The 22281-nt window shown below is 41.6% G+C and overlaps 1 protein-coding gene across 1 annotated transcript in view; it reads right to left on the bottom strand.

The window, feature by feature from the left end:
• Positions 1 to 22281, bottom strand: part of ZZEF1 (zinc finger ZZ-type and EF-hand domain containing 1) — an 88239-nt gene that overhangs the window by 25919 nt on the left and 40039 nt on the right. Inside the window, exons 23-36 of the mRNA XM_070735165.1 lie at positions 20675 to 20756; positions 20357 to 20558; positions 18203 to 18351; positions 17012 to 17252; positions 16182 to 16261; positions 15205 to 15298; positions 13823 to 14315; positions 12614 to 12778; positions 12278 to 12397; positions 8301 to 8462; positions 6199 to 6328; positions 5112 to 5250; positions 3210 to 3375; positions 1336 to 1598 (exon numbers count right to left, since the gene is read on the bottom strand). Of these exons, the coding sequence (XP_070591266.1) occupies positions 1336 to 1598; positions 3210 to 3375; positions 5112 to 5250; positions 6199 to 6328; positions 8301 to 8462; positions 12278 to 12397; positions 12614 to 12778; positions 13823 to 14315; positions 15205 to 15298; positions 16182 to 16261; positions 17012 to 17252; positions 18203 to 18351; positions 20357 to 20558; positions 20675 to 20756 (2486 nt within the window). The remainder of the gene's footprint in view (positions 1 to 1335; positions 1599 to 3209; positions 3376 to 5111; positions 5251 to 6198; positions 6329 to 8300; positions 8463 to 12277; positions 12398 to 12613; positions 12779 to 13822; positions 14316 to 15204; positions 15299 to 16181; positions 16262 to 17011; positions 17253 to 18202; positions 18352 to 20356; positions 20559 to 20674; positions 20757 to 22281) is intronic.

Here is a 22281-nt window from a genome sequence, read left to right as displayed (position 1 = left end):
ATAATAATAATAATAATAATAATAATAATAATAACAACAACAATAATAATAAACACAAACAAACAAACAAACAAACAAACAAATATCATTGCTCATGAAGTTTGGACCACCAGTGAGGTCATGCTGAATTTTCTTGCTGAATTCTTGTTGCAAGAATTGGAAAAAATGAACTTACTACAAGAGAATTTTCACGTCAGAAATGGTGGTTAACAGAAATGGAAGGTCAACCATCACTAGCAGCAACTAAAGTTTTCTTAAGGCAAGACAAGCATCCCAGAGTTACGGGTACAACAATAATGGCAAGAGGAGTCAAAACATTTTGTGTCATAAAAGGGAAAAAATGAGCTCCTTTTTGTTCCACAGAGAAACCTCAGCATTTAACGTGATCATTAATCTACCACTTGTGGAATAATTTGAAAGTATCTGTGTGGATAGCATAAATTCCTAATTCCTATTATTTTTATATGACTAAGTTTAACAGAAACCGCTTAAGGAATCAACTCTACAGACTGCAAAGGCTATTCGGGAGGGAGTCAATTCAGATAAGGTTGATCTGGAATGCTGGAAGAAGATATGTGATGAACATATTTCTTGGTGGACAAATACCCTTCATGTCTGTAGACTCTTATGTCTACCAAAGCTGTGCCTGGACACGAATGTTATATATTTTGGATTCCAATAGCCATCATGTCCGTCTACCATTTCAGGCTAGGAAACCATGAGTTCTAACACTGCCTTTATAGTAAGGTTACAGTGACAGAATCTTGCAAGAGTGAAAGCACACCATTCACACCATTCCTTTTATTTTCCAGGCAACTAGGGTGTCAGGCCAAAGCCATATTGTATTGAAGCCTCTGACCTGCCACATTTAAATGCTTTAGAATGTTTCTTACTCTGGGAACTTGGCTGTATGTGGGCTGTAGAATTGTAGCCATAACTCATTCCTTCTAGATTCTCAAGGCCATCCTTTGTTCAGCACCTGGCCGGAAGCTGATGGGAATTGCAAAACATGCTGGCAGAAGATGTATGGTTCATGTAATGGACTTGTGGGTGGAGAAACCCTGGGGTTTCAGATTCGGGTTTCTAACAGACGTGCCAGCATGGCTCTACTAATAAATTGGAACTTTGAGGAATACTTTGCCTTGGACTCTGATTTAGTTTCGTATTTGGAACCCTGATATAGGGAGGATCCCTTCTGAGATGCTTTCCACACCTTTCCCCTATTCCTTTGGTGGGCTGAGATGTCTCATCTCTTACTTTTTGCTCTGGCTGGGGTGCTTCCTCCTCCTCGTTTCTCAAGGATATTCCCACAGAGCATTACAATATTCAACTCACCTTTGCCATGCTGCACTTTCATCAGGCAATCTCCAATCAACTGAATACATTCTTGCTGCAGAGATTTAGCATAAGCAATGATTTCTGGACCGAGTTCTTCCCCATCTGCTTGTTTACCACAAGTTAAGTCTGCGCTGTAGAGAGCCAAGGCAGAAAACAGGAGCCAGGAATAGTTGTGAAGATAAGGCTGGATGAGCCTGTGGCAATCACTGATCCTAAATGTCACCATTGGACACCTAGTGATGCTATGGGCAGGCAGGTGGCTAAAATGACAAAAAGAGTCTTTGTTATAAAAACTGGTTGATATGATCATTAATAAAAATAAGATATTTGCTTCCAGAAGTTGCAAATGCTCCAACACTGGACGTTTTTAAGAAGAGATTGGACAACCATTTTGTCTGAAATGCTACAGGATTTCCTGCCTAAGCAGGGGGTTGGACTAGAAGACCTCCAAGGTGTCTTCCAACTCTGTTATTCTATTATTTTTCCTGCACTCAGTTCAGAGATATCAGAAGCCTACTGTCTGCCATAGTGAAGAATGAAATATGGAGGGTTCAATCATGTGACTCACTTTATGGCAAGGCATCAGCTACCACCCAGTTTGTACCATCCAGTTGAAAATTTATTTATTTATTTATTTATTTATTTATTCATTCATTCATTCATTCATTCATTCATTCATTCATTGGATTTGTATGCCGCCCCTCTCGGAAGACTCGGGGCGGCTAACAGCAATAATAAGACAGCATACAATAATAATCCAATACTAAAAACAATTAAAAACCCATTATTATAAAATGGGTTTTTACATACAGACATACCATGCATAAAATTGTAAAGGCATAGGGGGAAAGAGTATATCAATTCCCCCATGCCTGGCGGCAGAGGTGGGTTTTAAGTAGCTTATGAAAGGCAAGGAGGGTGGGGGCAATTCTAATCTCTGGGGGGAGTTGGTTCCAGAGGGCTGGGGCCGCCACAGAGAAGGCTCTTCCCCTGGGCCCCGCCAAGCGGCATTGTTTAGTTGACGGGACCCGGAGAGGACCCACTCTGTGGGACCTAACTGGTCGCTGGGATTCGTGCAGCAAAATTAATGATTTGATAGATACTAGGTTTTTGCTTAGATCACAGGTCTTCAAACTTGGCAACTTTAAGATTTGTGGACTTCCAACTCCCAGAATTCTCCAGCCAGCTATGGGAGTTGAAATCTACAAGTCTTATAAAGTTGCCAAGTTTGAGGACCCCTACCTTAGACAGAAGTGGCTGTTCTTGATGTATACCAAATACTGTGAACAATGTCAAAGACTATAGTAAAAATGGATGAAAATTATACAAGATTGGGATATACTGGAAGCAAAGATGAATCAATAGATTTTCAATTCTGTAAAGATGGGGAAGCACGGCATTGCAGTACCGGTAGTTCAATGGCCCACTCTGTCATGTGACTGGAATTCAGGCACTTGGCAACTGAGCTGCATTTATGGCTGTTGGTGGCATCTTGTGATTTTGCCAAAATGAATGAAATTTTCTTGGTTGATTTATTGACCACAGCAAAAAAAGGTTATAAAATTTGCTGCATGACCAACATGTTTTATGACCATTACAACTGACTACCTTGATGGGCAAGCTCCACTGTGTCATAAGTTGAAGACTATCAATATTGAAAACCTTTGCTTATGGGGAAAGGATAATTAAACAAAGTAGAAATGGAATAACCAAAGTGGTTTTCTAAGAAATTAAATCTTTTCAATTATCCCTGTTTGTTCTTTTCATCCTCCCCCTAATCATCTTTCTTCATCTAGCAAAGACAGTATAAATACATAGAGAATGTGACCAAGTGATAGGCTGTTATTTAGTAGACGCTGATGGGCCAGTACCTGTCGGAGTGCTTCTTTGCAGAGTAGCATCCATAGCAAAGGTCAAAATCTTCACACGCATTGCAGTTAATCCGATGGCCAACAATAATACCTTGGCAGTTATTGCAAGCATATTCCATGTTAACCATGTCATGACTGGCCTCATGACCTTCAGGTCTCACTCCACCTTTTAGTAGACAAATGCAAAACACATCATTCCATCATTCACATTGCTGTCCTACAAGTCATTCAGCACTGGTGGCTGGGGAATTCTGGGACTTGGAAGTTGCAACATTTGGAAAACACTGGTCTAAGACTCAAGCTGTCATGTAACTGGGAGCCAGCAAATGCATTGCCCTGCTGTCTATTTTCTTCCTACTGAAGTAGCTAAGAAACTACACCACAAAATGCTCTGCTTGCTATATAAATGTTATTCCATATTCTATTCTGATAAATTCTATTCTACTCCAATTACTCCTGAGAAATGAACAGGTTAAGAAACCAGTAGATTGCTTTAAGTCTATTTCACAGAATCTTATTTATTTATTTATTAGATTTGGATGCCACCCCTCTCCGCAGACTCGGGGCGGCTCACAACAATAATAAAACAATGTATGACAAATCTAATATTTAAGTAACTAAAAAACCCTTATTAAAAAGCAAAACATACACACAAACAGACCATGCATAAATTGTATAGACCTGGGGGGAGGGGATATCTTAATTCCCCCATGCCTGACGACAGAAGTGGGTTTTAAGAAGTTTACGAAAGGCAAGGAGGGTGGGAGCAATTCTGATCTCCGGGGGGAACTGGTTCCAGAGGGTCGGGGCCACCACAGAGAAAGCTTTTCCCCTGGGTCCCGCCAAACTACATTGTTTAGTCGACGGGACCCAGAGAAGGCCAACTCTTTAGGACCTAACTGGTCACTGGGATTCGTGCGGCAGAAGGCGGTCCCGGGGGTATTCTGGTCCGATGCCATGAAGGGCTTTATAAGTCATAACCAACACTTTGAATTGTGACCGGAAACTGATCGGCAACCAATGCAGACTGCGGAGTGTTGATGTATCATGGGCATACCTAGGGAAGCCCATGATTGCTCTCGTAGCTGCATTCCGGACGATCTGAAGTTTCCGAACACGTTTCAAAGGTAGCCCCATGTAGAGAGCGTTACAGTAGTCGAGCCTCAAGGTGATGAGGGCATGAGTGACTGTGAGCAGTGTGTCCAGATCCAAATAGGGCCGCAACTGGTGCACCAGGCGAACCTGGGCAAACGCCCCCCTCGCCACAGCTGAAAGATGTTTCTCTAATGTGAGCTGTGGATCGAGGAGGACGCCCAAGTTGCAGACCCTCTCTACTCCACAGGGTAATGGACAGACACATGGAATTGTCCTTGGGAGGCAAAATCCACAGCCACTCTGTCTTATCAGAGTTGAGTTTGAGTCTGTTGACACCCATCCAGACTCTAACAGCCTCCAGGCACCGGCACATCACATCCACTGCTTTGTTGACTGGACATGGGGTGGAGATGTACAACTGGAAATCATAAAGAATTGGTCATGAAACTAAGTCATAATTGGCATTAGACTCTATTGTATTATTGAATAGTTCTATTTAAAAAGAAATCATTTTTTTCAGGGCAATGCCCATTACATCACATCTGTCAGTACTGCCACAGAAATTGAAAAAAGCCCACCTAGACTTAATGAACATAGACATTTGGTTTCAACAAATACTCTTCCACCCTTTATTAAATTGTGGAGTTACTTTGTGAATATATGTGAGTCTATGTGTGCATGTCTATGTGTACGCATATATACCCATATGTCTTCCTCAAACTGAATCTGAGTATAACAGTGAAAGTTAAACTACAGTTCCATTATGAAAAATCAAGCTATGATACATTTTCCATCAATCTACCTTACCCAAAAAACATGTTTTACATAGATCCATATCATTGCATTGCAAACAGCGGTAACGATGCCATGGCGCAATCTCATCACACCCATCGCATGATATATCCACATGTAACAGGTCACAGTAGCGGGCAATGAACATGTGCATCTAGAAAGAAATAGTGATAAAACGCTGATGAACAATAAATAACAGGGATAGAGGGGGAGTTTTGTCATCTTCCCACCCAGTGAACACTGCAGAAAAGCACAGGAGCAATCAGATGGAAATGGGAGTCCAAGAAGAATGGCATCTTCCAAAACCTGAAAGTAATTTCACTGACAGAATTGCTCTGAATTTCAAAGGGAAGAAATGCATATTATATTCTGGTTTTGTTTGGAAAAGTTGTGTAATAGCATATCTAATCTCTCCGAAGCTCAACTGAGGTTTGGATACAGAGGGTTCCCAAAACCATCCTCGACATATGATGGTTTGCTTAGCAACCATCTGAAGCTATAACAAATCCCTCTCCAAAAACCTATAACCTGGTTTCTAAGTTCTGACTGCTATCCTCCCCTGTGGTAATGTGACTGCACTTTGAGCACCTGGCAAAAGGTCAGTAGTGGGTTACAAATCCTGTCACTACTGGTTCCCAGCATCCAGGGCAGGTGGGTGGAGCCTCCCACCACTGAACCAGGAGCAACACACCCCTGCAGCAGATCTATATTTATGGCTGTTTGCAGCTTCCTGTAATCACACAATCATTATTTATATTTCCACTGTAAACTGGCATTTACTTCTGGGTTCTAGGAAAAAGCCGCCCAGAGCAATGTGTGTGTGTGTGTGTGTGTGTGTGTGTGTGTGTGTGTGTGTAGCAACTAGTCATGTGATGATTTGCTTTATCATAACTTACGACCCTAATTGCCAGGCTATTATAGTCATAGGTCGAGGACTACCTGTTCAGAGATTTCTGAACAGATTCTTCCAGTCATACTGGTGTCCAAAACATTTAACATATGTAAGCTACAATACATCACTTTGTTTTAAAATCTCTGTCTGTAAAAAACAACAACAACAACAACAACAACAAACCAACGTTAATATTTTTATCTTTATTACCTTTCTCTGCTTATCAGGGTCTGCTTGGCTTATCTTGTCACACCAGGTTTCAAAAACTCCTTCCTGGCATTCGTCCATCCATTCTGAGTTTTGCTTGTAGTCAGCAAGTTCTTCTTCTTTGTTGCAGGGGCTGAGAACAAAGCATTACATTAAAACTCATTCAGAACAATGGCAAAGCCAGAAAGACCATCTCCAACAAATTTGCAAACAAAACCAAAACAGAAGAAGCTGCAGTTTCTGGTTTGCTAATCACTGTTCCCTACGTTGCTGCTTTTGAAATGTAATGATCTTAGCCTTTAGTATTTTTACCTAGAATGGCCTTCAGGCAGGAATTATATAGTAGCCAAAGTACAATATAGCAGCAGGAAATCCAGTTGCCAAGAGAGATTTTAAAAAAATGAAATACAACTTTTACATATGAAAGACAGACATGTCATCTTAAAATATGCATTACATCTTCTCTCTCACAAAAGATGAAATACCTCTAAGACACTATCAATAGAAAATCTAAATACCCAGAAGAATGAGCTTACCTGTTTGACAATTATTGTTTCATGTTTAATAAAAATGTATAATGAAATTTTATCAGCAGCACTATAATTGAAGCATCCTATATCTAATTAGAAGAGGCTCAGTGGCTTAAAAGACACCGGAGAAGGTCTATATTCTGAAGGTTCAAGTCCTACCACCGCATGACGGAGTGAGCTCCCGTCACTTTCTGCTAAACTCCTGCCAACCTAGTTGTTCAAAAGCATGTACAGGTAATCCTCAAGTTACGAATGTGATACAGCCTGCCAATTACATTTGTAACCCAAGGATGCATGTTAAATTAACGTGCTCCAATTAATGGTGTTACCCAGTGCATTTGCTAATTGAATGCACAGGTTATTAAGTGCATATGAGTATCTCAGGGTGGGGAAGACTTAGTGCTGGAACAGGCCACCCAAGGCCTCCCCGGATGCACTAAGATACATCACGTTCACTTACAATCCTTACTTACTTCTGCGTCATTGCACATGAGGGAATGTATATGTTTGTTTTTCAGAGATGGTTACATAGCTATTGCATTTATACATTTGCAAATGTCAACCATTTGGCTGTGCACGCGCATTCAAACAACAAAGCACAGAAAACACAGACTTATTAACCAATCACCCTGCAGGACGCACATCTTTGCACATCGTGTAGTTGAGATTTGAGAGGTATGCATGTCAACTCATTTGCCATTATCTGCAACTTATGCACATCCATCAACCCCTTTGCAGTGCACTGCATGACTAATAGTGAAGTCATAATTTTTACAATATTAGCACATTCTATAGTCATTTAAAGAATTTTACTTCATTTTAATCGTTCAAGTGGTTGTGGTAAATGACCATGTGGAAAATGTATATTGAGATTAGTATCATATGTGGTGGAGTTGTGACAAAATTAAAAGATACTGGGGGGAAATTCAAACATGGTTAGAAGAAATATTAGAGAAAAAAATAGAAAAGAAACCTGAATTTTTTTGGTTAGGTATAGCCCGTGAAAATCTGGGGAAAAAAATCAATTGTTTCTAATCCTCCATATAACGACAGCAGCGAGAATAGTGCTTGCACAACATCGGAAAAACAGAAATTTGCCTATTGAGGAAGATATAATTGAAAAAATCACAATGAGTACAGAAATGGATAGTTTAACTAAAAAAATAAAAAATATAGATGAGCAAGAGTACACTAACTGTTGGAGCAGGTTTTATCACTAGATGGAAAAAAGTAAAACCGGAGAGTTAATAAATATTAGGTAACATGGGAAGTAAATGTCAGTGAATTGGTCACAAAAGGAAAACCAAAAGATATACCAGAATAAGATTTTTGCCAGAATTCGATGTATATATATAAATAAAATTTATGTAATAGTAAATAAGTACCATTAGACTTGTGCTATAGGCACATCACAAATTGTCCAACTTTTATTTTAATGTTTTTTTTCTTTCTCTGTGTGAGTTTTATTGTTTCTATTTTGTGTGTTTAAATAAAGTTTATTTTTAAAATTAAAAAAAATTAAAAAAATTATTTCATTGACTTCTCTTTCTAATATTACACATTTTCCCGACTTACCAAATTATTTTGTCATGCATACTTATATTTTCTTGTGACATGGTGAGGAGGAGACGTGGTAGCTGAATATCAATGAAGAAGGAAAGATCGTTTGCTTCCCAGCCCATATCCAAAAAGTGAAGGAGACATGTCTGCACACAGGACAAGGCAGGCAGTAATGATCTAAACAAATAATAATAATTCATTGAGATTGAGTGCTGTTATAATGTATAATTTAGCCACCAGGAAGATTGTATAATAGATGCCAACTAAGATGGCTTTTAAGAGCAATTAGACACACTCTTCAGTGAGAGGAACCTAAATTTTGAAGCACAGGAACAGCCAGAAGCTGGCAGGTGAACAGCCTGAAAACTATTCTGTTTTAAGAATTATTCAGATGTAAGAAAATGGGGCTCTTCCACTGGTTTAATGGGGCAATGTTTATGATTTTGTTGATTCAGACTCTTCCCATTTAGTGCCTTTTAGTTGTATGCAAAATATAGCTTTCATTCTTTCTATATCAAGGTAATGATAGTTCACCATCTCCATTAGTGGAATAGTTGCCCTCAATCATATCAGTAAAGGTATACAAAAAAATGAAATGTCACCTAATGGCTACTAACATTTTAAAAATTTCTGAATCTTACTCCACATCATGATAAATTTCTCACAATAAATTGAAATACAGCAAAGTAACAAAAAAGACGCCACTGCATGGAAATCAGCAAATTTTTACATACTTATATTGAACATAACCACTCAGTCTGCCTAAGGCTTGATTAGTCAAATTTAATGCGACATGAAAATGTACTTCTGCAGCTTCGTCCATCTGAAATGTACCAGAAATAAACCATAGTTTGGTTGTAGTTTAATAGCTTATTTAAAATTTCTTCTAAAAGACAATACCACTCTCTTTCTTAACTGTATCAGTCTATGTCAGTGATGGCGAACCTATGGCACAGGTGCTATAGGTGGCACATGGAGCCATATCTGATGGCACGCAAGCCGTTGCCCTAGCTCAGCTCCAACGTGCATGTGTGTGCTAGCCAGCTGATTTTTGGCTCACACAGAGGCTCTGGGAGGGTGTTTTTGGCTTCCAGAGAGCCTCCGACGGATGGGGGAGGGTCTTTTTACCCTCCTTCGGCTCCATGGAAACCTTTGGAGCCTGGGGAAGGTGAAACATGAGCCTACTGGGCTTACCAGAAGTTGGGAAACAGGCTGTTTCTGGCTTCCAGGTTTCCAGGAAGTGGGGGAAGCTGTTTTCACTCTCTCCAGGCATTGAATTATGGTTTGGACACTCACGCATGCACAATATGCTTTTTTGGCAGCCGAGGAAAAAAAGGTTTGCCATCACTGGTCTATGTAGTTCTTAACTAAATACTGTATATCACTAAATATATCCAATGCTATCACTAAATATATCACTAAATCAAGTTTATGTAGTATAGAAATTGATCTAGATATTAACTGAACTGTGAAACAACCAAATCCTGCTTAATTAAGACCTGCTTTAATGCTTGCAATGCAGCTTTCTGAAAGGAACATCGAATTTTCAGGAACTCTCTAGGACAAAATTTAATCTGATAGACCAAGACAGTCCAGCTGATTTTATAATAACTCACTGATTGAAATAGTTTCCATGAATAATATAATCAAAAGATGCAGATGACTGGCCCTGTGAATTAACAGTCTTACAGCAACTGAAAAAAAAAATATTCCCAGAGAAAACAGTATTAACGTTCTCAGAGAAACGGATCCCTTTTTTCTCATCCAATACAAACAATACATGGTGATTTTATTTATACATTTTTTTTTTAGTATTCATTCAAGATAGCTCTGAGAGGCTAACGATCAGATACATCATTTTTAAAAAGTTGAATAAAAATTCATATAAAAATAATAAATATCTCAAAAAGTTTCAGAAGAATATATGTACAGTGATCCCTCGATTTTCGCGATCTCGATCTTCGCGAAACGCTATATCGCGATTTTTCAGAAAATATTAATTAAAAAATACTCCACGGTTTTTTTGCTATTTTTCCCACCCGATGATGTCACTCTCTTCCTTCCTTTCTCATCTTTCTTTCTCTCTCTCTTTCTCTATCTTGCTTCTTCTTCTCTCACACTCTCTTCCTCCCTCTCTCATCTCTTTCTTTCCTTCTCTCTCTTTCTCTATCTCTCCCCCTCTTGCTCTCGAGCGGCGAGTGAGCGGCCGGGCGAAGGGCGGGCGAAGGGCGGGCGAGCGGCGAGCGAGCTGACATTCTTCATCAGCGGGGGCAGAATTGCACAAGCGTTTTGTTGAGGAAAATTGCCTCAGTTTTAAACGCGAGGCTGCAAAAGAGGGAAGCCTCCGGCGCGCCGTTTCCTAAACCGCGCACACACAGAGGCGCCGGAACACCCGGGTGGCTCCGAAGCCGAGGCGCCCGGGAAGCCTCCCATCAACCCAGAGGGCCCAAGAAACCCGGCCCGCTTAGGCCGCTCAGCGGAGAGGCCAGCGCAGCCGAGGCGCTGCGGGGAGCCGCCTCCACCTCCGCTACTACTACTACTCCCGCCGCCGTCCCCTCCCAGCCAGGCAACACGAAGCAGCAATGCGGCTCCCCAGGCTCGGTCCCTCTGGCACTCGCCAGGGGACGCCTGAGGGGGCTCCCTGAGGAAAGCGCGGAGAGAGAGAGAGAGAGAGAGAGAGAGAAGCGGGCGCGCTTTCAGCTGCCACCCCCTTAAAATCTCTTCTGCAAGGAACGACCCTCCTCTGAGAGGAGGAGGCGCAACTCTTTCCCTGCCAGCGACACCCCCGTTTCCCCGAGGCGGCTCCCCTCTTCTTTCTCCCACCCCCTTCGAGCCGAACGGCCGAGACGCCCCCTTCTTCTAGTTTAAAGAGAAAGCATAAGACATTATTAAAGCCCAACTTCGGATCAGTTCTTCGCTGCCCCCTTCCCATTCTTCCTTCCCCTGCTCTAGGGAACCGCACGCCCCTCATTGAAGGAGCAGCAGACAACCAGACAGACGCCTGTCTCCCTCCCTTTTCGGGTGCCTGTCTCCCTCCCTTTTCGGGTGCGGAGCCCCTCAAGTTGCCTCACGGGGAGGCGGCGGGAGAAGGAGAACTCCGGCTAAGCCAGGCTGTCTCTCTCTCTCTCCCCCGTTTCGGTCTTCCCGGCATCAGTGCCTTCGCCTTCCTCCCCCGACAGCGCCGCGCGCAAGCTCGGGTTATCCGACAGCCGGGAGCGTCCCTCTTGCTACCCACCTCTGAAATAAAAGTGAGCGAGCGGCTGGGCGAACGGCGGGTGGGCGGGTGCCTACGGGGAACGTAGTGGATCGGGCGGGCGGTAGCAGCGAGGGCGCCGGAGGCGCTGGGGGGCCGGGGGCAGCCAAAAATGGTGTTTTTACTTCCGCGCCGCTACATCGCGAAAAATCGATTATTGCAAGGGGTCTTGGAACGTAACCCTTGTGATACTCGAGGGATGACTGTATGTACCCTATTTTTCGGTACTCTGAAAAATGCTCCCCCCCCCCCCTTGAAAGAGGGTGGAAATGTTGGTGCGTCTTATACACCGAATACATTCATTTTTGGCCTCCCAAAGTCCTGCCCCCACATCCTATTTTTGCGAAAAATTGACCCATTTGTCTCAAAAACAGGGTGCATAGAGAGTTTGGGAGGCCTGCAGAATGCTCCTGGGGGCTGGGGGAAGGCAAAAGCACCCCCATTTTTGTGAAAAAGTGTGCAGAAGTTTTGGGAGGCCTGCAGAGTGCTCCTGGGGGCCAGGGAGGACAAAAACCTTTTTTCTTACTTACCTCTTTGAAATCTTGGTGCATCTTATATGCATCTTATAGTCCGAAAAATGGTGCGTCTTATAGTCCAAAAATACAGTATACAAAATGAGCAAATAACATTTTATAAACTCTCCATCATAGAAGGACCAATGGCTACAAAGAAGATCAATTACCAAGATAAGCAATAAGATTAGAGAGTAATTTAGCATGCTTTATAATAATGCTCATACTTGTCACTGTAGTTGTTAAATCCTTCCAAAGCATTGACCAAGAAATGAAGCAGCTGGTAGAAGGATTCCCGTATTTCTCGGTGTAATTCAGCCCCACAGCCTTCTAAGTGTCCAAAATAGCTGAAAACAAACAAACAAGCATACAAACAAATTAAGGCTGGCTGGTGAACTACATCATAAGCCTTTCACTGGGTGATACCTACATTCCATACATTTATATGGATATGGGGTTAAGACATTCCATGGACAAGTGGACATTCCAAAGCACACCAGCTTAATTATGTGTGGTCTAAGTTGATCAAATGTCAGGAAAATGGTTTTTTCACCATGTCTTACTTTGTGAAGTCTTTCTGGCAAGCTAAAAGCTCCAGCAGGAAAATTATGCAAGGGGGAACAAAACAGTGAGGTTGGCTGAGCGATTTTAGGCACTGGAGGATCATCTTCAGCACTTCCAAAATATTTTTGGCTTGGGCTTTCCTCAAAGCAAGGATTTTCAGGACACTGTGAAGAAAGCACACACATATATCCAAATGTGATGACAGAATACCACCACCACTATCACAATTAGATGTTGGATGCATGGAACATAACTCAGAATTTACAGAATCTTGGTATGGAAAAAGCTACATTGAGTCTTGTCTCATGTTGTGGATTAAACTTCAGATTAAACACACATCTTTCTTCCAAATTAGTATAGGATAGAATGGCATAAATTGCTTATTCTGGATCCTGGAACACCTAAATGGTTGCCTTCCACTATTCAGTCAGGTCCCAAGTCCTGAGCAGCCAGTTGGAACCACTATCATTTTCACAACAATGCTCTTACACTGGGACTGTTGGAAACATAGCTTTCAGTTTGTTTGCCATATGTCAAAGATCAACACTACCTGAAGGAGGGCAATTTCAAGTGCAATTATGCAATTTCAAAAAGAAGTTTAAGATCCCTATTTGCTTTGTTCTGACATTAATTGGGGCTATTGTTGAATTTTCAAAGTTAATTGCCTGCATTTCTCTTCTATAGAGTAATCCACTTGAAACTATAAACAATTATTTTCTTGACTAAAACAGGGGCTTGCTTACTTACTTACTTACTAAGTTATTTATCTATGCAATTTATAGGCCACCCAACTCCTTATTTATTATTATTATTATTATTATTATTATTATTATTATTATTATTATTTATTGGATTTGTATGCCGCCCCTCTCCGCAGACTCTGGGTGGCTAACAGCAATATAAAAACAGCAATGTAAAAAAACAATGAGGCAATTTTAAGAACCCTTAATTAAAACATTCATCCATTCAGTCAGGACAAGTTGAAACCATTCACTATGTTTGAATATTAAAATAACTAGGAGAATATCTTCCTTTCATTTGCTCCTTCCCTGTTTAATATCAGGGGTTTGCTTGCTATACCATCTTTTGAATTCTTTCTTGACTATAACTTATAGGTGTAAACAACATATCCACTCCTGGAACTCTAAACAAAGAACAAACAATCAAATCTTTGCACAGATTGGCATCCAGGGTACATTTTGGCTCACCTTTCATGGGAAAGAGACCGATCTTTAATGAAATCCAAGATGTCTTTCAAGATGGGATATTTCTCCTTTATGCTGGGTGCAGGTTTAGAGTCTTCCATTGAACGGAAGGAGAGGAGTCTTAGCCGTCCACGGTTGAAAGGAGGCTTGCGGGTTGGGGTAGAAGGGGGGGACAAGGTTTCTTCTGGCTCAGAGTTCTTTTCCAGAGAACTACTTTGGGATGCTGAAGCCAGTTCCCTCTGTGGGGAATCAGGCCCTTGTTTTTTCTTGAGTTCAGAGTTCTGACCTCCCTCTGGGAAAGGAAAACCAGTAGCTTCACAAGCAGATGATGGATGCGAGGCTTGGAAATCTGCTTCTATTACAGAATTTGTCCTATGACGTTTACCATTCAGGCCTTGCCCGTGGTCCTCCAGGTGATCAGAGTTAAGACCTTCAGTCTTGGCCCGTACAGGCAAAAAATTCAGCAACAGAAGACTTTTCTGGATACACTGCTGGGCTACAATGGAAGGCAATATATGCTTTGTAACAATAATATAAGCAACTCTGGACCCTAGAATCTCAGACTATTCTTGTGATTTTTATTTACAAAACTGGAACACCCACCTTTAGAATAAGGCATTTCCAAGTGATATGGATGGATGGATGGATGGAAGAATGAATGAATGAATGAATGAATGAATGAATGAATGAACGATGCAGGCTATAAAAAGCAATACAAATTTCACACACATTAAAGTATCTATTACAAAAAGTAATTGGGTGAGTTCTGCAAATTTCAGGGTTGGCCTCAAGCATATCAGTGCATTGTTTTATCAATCCAAGCAATGGTTAACTGATGGTGAGCCTGGATGGTGTAATTCGAATACAGCCCCAGTGGCCAACAAGACCTTGGGACTACCAAGAGATAGAAAAGCTAGTCAATTGGTAAAATTAGCAATAGGGAGACAGGATCCTTCCTCAAGTTCGCACCCCAATTTATGGATACTAGAACGTACTTTTCTCATTTCTAATGCAATTTTTGGATTATCATTTCTTGTTTGGTTAAAGAGATATTTCCTATACAGAAAAGTATTTCTCTTTGGTGAGTTTTATTATTTCTGCAGTTATAATCTATCAAAGTGTGTTTTTGGCTATTTTTTACTGGATTTTTGCTGATTAATAAGGACAGATGAAGATATAGAGATGGATTTATAGAAAAGAGGGCAAAGCACACAATTAAGAGTTATCTGGTTGTGTTTTAAAAGAGAGTGGTAAGTTGATAATGAAGCTGCTTTTGGACTTTTTATGAGAAAGACAAATGTTTTTCAAAAAGTTCTTTGGGAAATGGACATATTATTAATAACTAATAGGATTGCAAAAAGAAGCACATGCAGAAAGAGACTTACCAAGACATTCTGGGTTTACCTCGCTCATCTCATCGGCCTGTTCCTCCTCCCCATTACTTCTCTGGCCCATGAGAGACTTCTGCTTCATTTCCAGCTGCAGAAAAGAGGTTTTTTAAAAAGAATTTCACATTTGCCTTTCTCAGACAATATCTCCACAAACACATTTCTTCACAATGAGTGGAGATCACAGATTAATGGGATTGTATTATAAATCCACATCTTAAAAAATATCCTATAAGAATGGGCTAAGTTTAAAAATGATCAGTTCAGATTTTGGCAAAGCACTTGATCTTTGGAAGTCAGATTGCATCAGGAAGTATATGACCTTTAGTTGGATAAATGGGTTAACAACATAATTTTCATGTCATTTCCTGCACAAGAAAGGAAATCAGTAACATTAGGAAAACCAATTGATAAATGAAAGATATGCTTGCCTCAGGTACATTTAAATGGATTTCTTCTCCTGGAAAGTTAGTATGCTTGTTGGGGGGATAGCACCCGTTAAACATGCTCCCTGACATGTAGAGCAGCAGTCCTCAACCCTTCTGGCTCTGCGGAAGGGAAGGGGTGGAAGGGGGGATTTGGGCACACCCGCCACTTCCACAAATAGCATCGTGCACTCATGTGCTTGCCCACTGCTTGCATAGCCTAGTTCCCAATGGATCGTGGACTGGTACAAGACTGCAGACTGGGATTGGGAACCTCTGATGTCAACTAGCAAGATTTTACGCTATTTTTAAATGAAGGTTATTTGGAAGCCCTCACCTCCTTTTTAATGGTACAATCTGCATATACAGTATGCAATTCCATGAGAAATGAATTTTGCAGGAGTAACTGCCCCATTAAAGTTGATTAATGCTCAAACAAAACATTAGGGATACTCAAGCATTTAAGCAACATCTGACCAATTCTGAAGAGCTCCAAAAGCTGTGACCACGTAATAAGGAATGTATGATAACATTTAGCAGGCCACTTACCATCCATATTCTAATCCCATCTGCCAGCAAATATACTTGTGCAAAGTCTTCACTTAAGGGAGTTTTGCCACCACTATTCACTGCAAGGACAAAAAGAAGGAGATAAGAAGAGAGATCCTTTTAGCCTAAATCTTCATACATGGTGCAAATTTTTTCTAGATATTTCTTAAAGTGTTGGGAAAGCTTTGCTGAGAAGATAGTGAATTGACCTTTCTACCAACTGTCTTGGTCTATGATTTTATAGTATATCCAGAATGTATGTCTTTCCCTTTCATCTGATTACATAAGTATCAGAATGATGTGTTATAACCCAACACCCCTGCCTTCTAAGAAGATCAGGACAATCAGGATCACCCAAGGTATCAAAGGGTTTGCCATCTTGTGAGGTAGAAGAATCACAAAGTAACCTTGCAAATGCACCCTAACCAAATATGATAACCCCATTATAGTGTCTTGGAAACTGAATATATCTCAAAACATTCATAGGAGAATGTTCAATGGTTTACTATACTAAGCTTCCTAGAAAAAATGAATTTTTGTACTCCTTCCCTGCTGGTAACACTGCTGATTCTTGAAGCCATGTGCTTCAGGTTTTCCTTGTATATAAAGTGATGCATGTCAAGATGAAATAGTATTTTAAGAAACATGCAAGCTGTACTTTGCTGGTGAATACAATTTTCCCTACAGTTCTCATAATCCTTCAGCTGCCACAACCTCTGAATGTTCACTGTCATCCAGCACACGTGGAGGACATCATGCCACAAAAGGCTGCTATGTAATAAGAGCAGCAGTCTTTGTTATGAGTATATATTCACTAATGTAGAAGTTACCATATTTTTGCAGCTTCCCATATAAATCTGGAGAGAGATACACCAAAGCAGCAAATGTAGACTGGACAGCTTGATCGATAGTGGAACCAGCAACTATATCTGTCTTTGGGGCCTGTTTATTACATGCCTGTAAGAGTCCTTTGAAAAGTTCAGAATTTGACCCACTGAACTCCTGGGTAGGATCTGACTTTGAGAACTCAAGGAGAAAATTATGGCAGCAGTTGGCATCTGAGTTGAATGCCTAAGAAAGAACATCAGAAAAGATATTGGCATTAACTTCTACTTCAACCCAACTCCAAGCCTCTAAAGATTAATTCTATAAGCATTATAAGATCCAACATAAAAATTCTATAAGCATTATAAGATCCAACATGAACATTAAAACAAATAATATAATAAAAACTTTTAATCAGATTGAATAAAAACTCAGATGCAATTACAATTATTTTTAAATAAAAAGAAAGAAAAAAGAAACTATCTTATTTAGACTTTAAAAAGCAGGACTATTAATCCTAAAAATTAATTTTCTACTTCCCTAACTGAAATGGAATCAAACAAAAAGAGAAAGCTACAGTCTTCTGTCCTGGTTATGGGGGTCTGCTGATGGTTGGCTTTACCATGAGAAGGAAAAATCAGCAAACTAGCCAAGATTTCAACTTGGTTATTCAAATATCAGTAACAATGCCACAATTGACTAAAGAAAACAAATCACTGAGAGATAAATCTGTATGATCTCAGCACTCTTTGTGTTGCAGATTTGCAATTTTTTTATAAAAATCCTATAACTTTGCATTCTTTTCTAAAAGCAGATATTGTATGAATAAATCTTTGGTTTTATTTATAGTTGAGCGCTCTACTGTATTAGCCTACTATTCCAGGCAAGGAAATAAAAGAATGTCCGCAGAAACAAAAATTACATGACAACTGAACATGAACTCTGAAGATATTCTAAAATTAGCGTAGAAAAAAAAGAGGAAATTCCTCCCACTGTCATAAATGAAATCTAGATTAATTACAGCCTTCTCCCAGACAGATGTTAAACATGCTTTTAATCCAAACTGTTATCTGATCCCATCTTTAATCTTGATTACTTCTTTCTGATACAAAATTGTGATTTACTGCAAAATGTAGTAAATAATCAAAAGGCTCTCTCAATTGGTGTTACTCACTGTAAGCCGTCAATCTTAATACCTTTTTATTTTCCTGTTGAGTTTGACTTTGTTTTCTGTCCAGTGATTTTTGCTCAGAACGCATCCGATGCCTGAAGACAGGTTTCCATAAAGGAGAGTTAAGAACAGCTGTTGCTTCTGTAGGAGACAATTCTATTTCACTTCCTACTCCTGAAGAGAATAAACACTAAGTTAAAATAGCAGAGGCTTTATCAAATTTAATATATTTTAATATTATAGATCGTAGTCTACATTTACAAAGATTTCTACAAAATAGAAAACAGAAAGAAAATTCACTATAAAAGCCAGCCGATACATATAAAATTTTAGAAATTTGCACTCTTTGCACCCTTGCTCCCATTCCTTCTGAGACTCCCACTATATGCATTCAGTGTTGCCATAGGTTCACCTTAATGGCAAACCTGTGGCATGCAGAGCCGTCTGTAGGCACGTGAGCTGTTGCCACAGCTCAGTTCCACTATGCATCAGTGCGCGCCTTTGTGTGTGCCTCCCGCCGGTCAGCTGCTTTTTAGGCCTCTCCCACACATGTGTAGGGCACATGTGTGAGACACATGTACATGCATGGGTCACAAGTGCATAGGTCACACATGCATGCATGGGGGCTGGGGGAGAACGGGAGGTCACATGCATGCACATGGGGGTGGGAGGCACGCATGCACGGGGTGTTGGGGTGCGCAGGGGGAGTGTGCACATTGCATTATGAGTGCATGCGCACATGCATGTTTTTGGCACGCAATGACAAAAAGGTTAGCTATCACTGGATTATGGTGCTCTTAAGAACTTAATTCGTTCCGTGATCAGGTTCTTAAGTAGAAGCAATTTTTCCCATAGGAATCAATGTAAAAGCAAATAATATGTGCAAACCCAATAGGAAAGAAATAAAAGCTCGCAATTTGGGTGGGAGGAGGAGGATGAAGAGGAGAAGGAGAGTCGCTGCTGAAGGAAGAAGGTAAGGTGAGGGGAATCAAAAAATCCAAAACTTTAAGGCTTTAAAAAAAAAAAAGAGGGACTCTGAGACAGTGAGGAGGAGCATACGCCTCCCATACACCAGGCGTGAGGCTGCCTCCCATACACTGCGCCAGAGAGAGAAACCCAGGGGGAATGGCAGGAAACTGGCCGGGCCTTCGTGCCACTCTCAAATTTCCTGGGAAATTTTTCCGGGCTCGGGTTCTTAAGTAGAAAATGGTTCCTAAGAAGAGGCAAAAAAATCTTGAACACCCGCTTCTTATCTAGAAAGGTTCTTAAGTAGAGGCGTTCTTAAGTAGAGGTGCCACTGTACTTCTTTGGGGAAGTATAGTGGGGAAAGTAAAGCAAAGCACCAGAGGATAGCTATCCCTATTCTAAGCCACTTTCTAGCAAAATTATTATTTGTTCATTTTTTGTCAGGATGAAGTGTCCCCCAGCAAGGCTTACAACTCAAAGAAAGGGGAGGGAGGGAGTGAAGGAGAGAGAGAGAGAGAGAGATGCACATAACTTCAGACAAGATCATCCTTTGAGGATAAATGATTGGGTGGGATATGGAAACACAGAAGTTCTAAACAAATTTAGACAAACGACAAATTCAGCTCTGATGTTATTTGTTTCAAAGCTAAACGTATAGGCCAGTGGTGGTGAATCTTTTTTTCCTCGGGTGCCGAAAATGTGTGTGCGTGTGCCCACACCCATAATTCAATGCCTGTGGACGGCGAAAATAGCCTACCCCGCCTCCCAGAGGCCCTCTGGAGGCAAGTGGCCTGATTCCCAACTTATGGTGGGCCCAGTAGACTCGTGTTTCGCCCTCCCCAGGCTCCAAAGGCTTCTCTGGAGCTGCGGGAGGGTAAAAACGCTCTCCCCCATCCCCCTGGAGGCTCTCTGGAAGCCAAAAACGCCCTCCCAGATCCTCTCCGAGCCAAAAATCAACTGGCTGGCACACATATGAACATTGGAGCTGAGCTGGGGCAATAGCTCATATGCCAGCAGATATGGCTCTGCGTGCCACCTGTGGCACCCGTGCCATAGGTTCGCCATCACTGGTATAGGCATTTTAAAAATAAACATTGAAAATAAAAATTGCAACTCAGCAATAGTTTTCCGCTGTTTCATATCTCATCCGTCTCCTATCTATAAAAGCATCAAGAGTTTGAAAATGAAGAAATTTAAACTAATCATTACTCACCTTGTGAAGATTTTAACACCATACTCTGTGAGGCGAGGCGTCCCATTAACTTGGCCACAAGAAGATGCAAATCCAGGACCCAAGAAATGTCAACATCGGGCAATCCAGAGGCCGTGACAGAGAACTTGTACCCCCACTCATTATTACTGCTGTCAGAGTGAAAGAGAAACTGCAGCCGAGGACCAGTTTTGAAGGTCACTTTCTACAGAACAATAAAACAGTCCAATTTTTGTAGGTGCTAACACAAGTTAAGAAGAACAAATTAAGGTCAGACCTCAGGGATATGAATTTCTAGTTTAGAATCTGGAGATTACTCACCTTAGGCCACTTATCTGTGCCGACTTTGGTATCATAGCGAGTTTTGCCGCCTTTGGCATCAGTAAATTCCAGATAATCATACCTACAATTTTTTTGAGCAGAATAAAAGAACAAATCTTAAATGGGCTAATCTTGGCACCCTGTGTTTAATCTTGAAAACAATACATGCAACTGAGCCACATTTTTAAAAAAATTATGGATGCTGGCCATCAATGCTGCTGAAGAGGCCCATTATGATGTTGAGGGAAAACAAAAATTTGATTTGGAGAAAGTTGATATGTCCACCAGCAGGACAGCAGAAAGCCTACTCTCCCCAAGAATGTTGCTGAAAAGTTGCCAAGTGAGTTCTGCACACACACACCCCTCCAAATTAGATAGTTATCTTGGAGATAAGAGGACACTTGTCTGAGATATTTCCTCATGTCTCTTGGCCTGGACTCAGGCCCCTTTTATTTGACAATTGTCCTGGTAGTCCCAAAGATGCTTTTCAAAAGCAACGGGACTTCCTTGGTTTTTTCCCCCCCCTTGAAAACATTATTGCTTCTTGGAGAAGATAAATGTTTTCAAGGAAAAAACCAAGAAAGCTCAGTTGCCTTTTGAAAAAGCACCTTTGGGACAACCATGACTTGAGATGACTGAGAACCTCCATAGACATTTCATGGTAGCATCTCCTCCTGCTGTTCTTCAAGGCCATTCCCTTGTCCCTCTACAAGCACCCTAGTCAATATACCTCACAGTTTTTAACTAGATTAAATTGAAGATGCCACTTAGTGACAACCCGAATGGAATAAACTGCAATTCCTACAAAAAACTGACTACCACAATATATTTCTTTGGGTGACAAACATTAGAAGTAAAGGATTTAATGAGAGAAGTTGTAACTAGCGTTGGGTGAACCCGCTGGAGGGGGGGGTGTCAGGCTCCATCAAAAGGGCAATGGCCGGGAGCCGCTGAATATCCCTGCCCCTAGCTCTCTCATTTCGGTGCTCCCAGCCATCGCCCGCTTGATGGAGCCTGACACCTCCGCCCCAGCACTTCGCCTCCCGCCGGGCAAGAGGGCATGGGAAGCAGGTTCTGCCGGGCCGGCTTTTGAGGATCCTGGCAGGCAGCTTCAAGCGGGCAATGGCCGGGAGCCGACGAAATGAGAGAGAACTAGGGGCAGGGATTTTTGGTGGCTCCCGGCCATGGCCCGCTTGAAGCTGCCTGCCAGGATCCTCAAAAGCCGGCCCGGCAGAACCTGCCTCCCGAGCCTTCTTGCCCGGCGGGAGGCAAAGCGCTTGAGGGGGTGGGTGTCAGGCTCCATCAAATGGGCGATAGCCGGGAGCCGCCAAAATCCCTGCTCTTAGTTCTCTGTCATTTCGGCGGCTCCTGGCCATCACCTGCTTGATGGAGCTTGACACCGCCCTCCAGCGCTTCACCTCCTACCAGGCAAGAGGGCTCAGACGACAGGTTCTGCCAGGCCGGCTTTTGAGGATCCTGGCAGGCAGCTTCAAACGGGCGATGACCGGGAGCCGCCAAAAATCCCTGCCCCTAGTTCTCTCTCATTTCGGCGGCTATCGGCCATCGTCCGCTTGATGGAGCCTGACACCTCCCCTCCAGCGCGTCAT

The sequence above is a fragment of the Erythrolamprus reginae genome, chromosome 1 (genome assembly GCF_031021105.1).
Source record: "Erythrolamprus reginae isolate rEryReg1 chromosome 1, rEryReg1.hap1, whole genome shotgun sequence".
Lineage (NCBI taxonomy): Eukaryota > Metazoa > Chordata > Lepidosauria > Squamata > Dipsadidae > Erythrolamprus > Erythrolamprus reginae.
The sequence above is the reverse complement of the archived record's forward strand: the minus strand, read 5'-3'. Positions and strand labels throughout refer to the sequence as shown.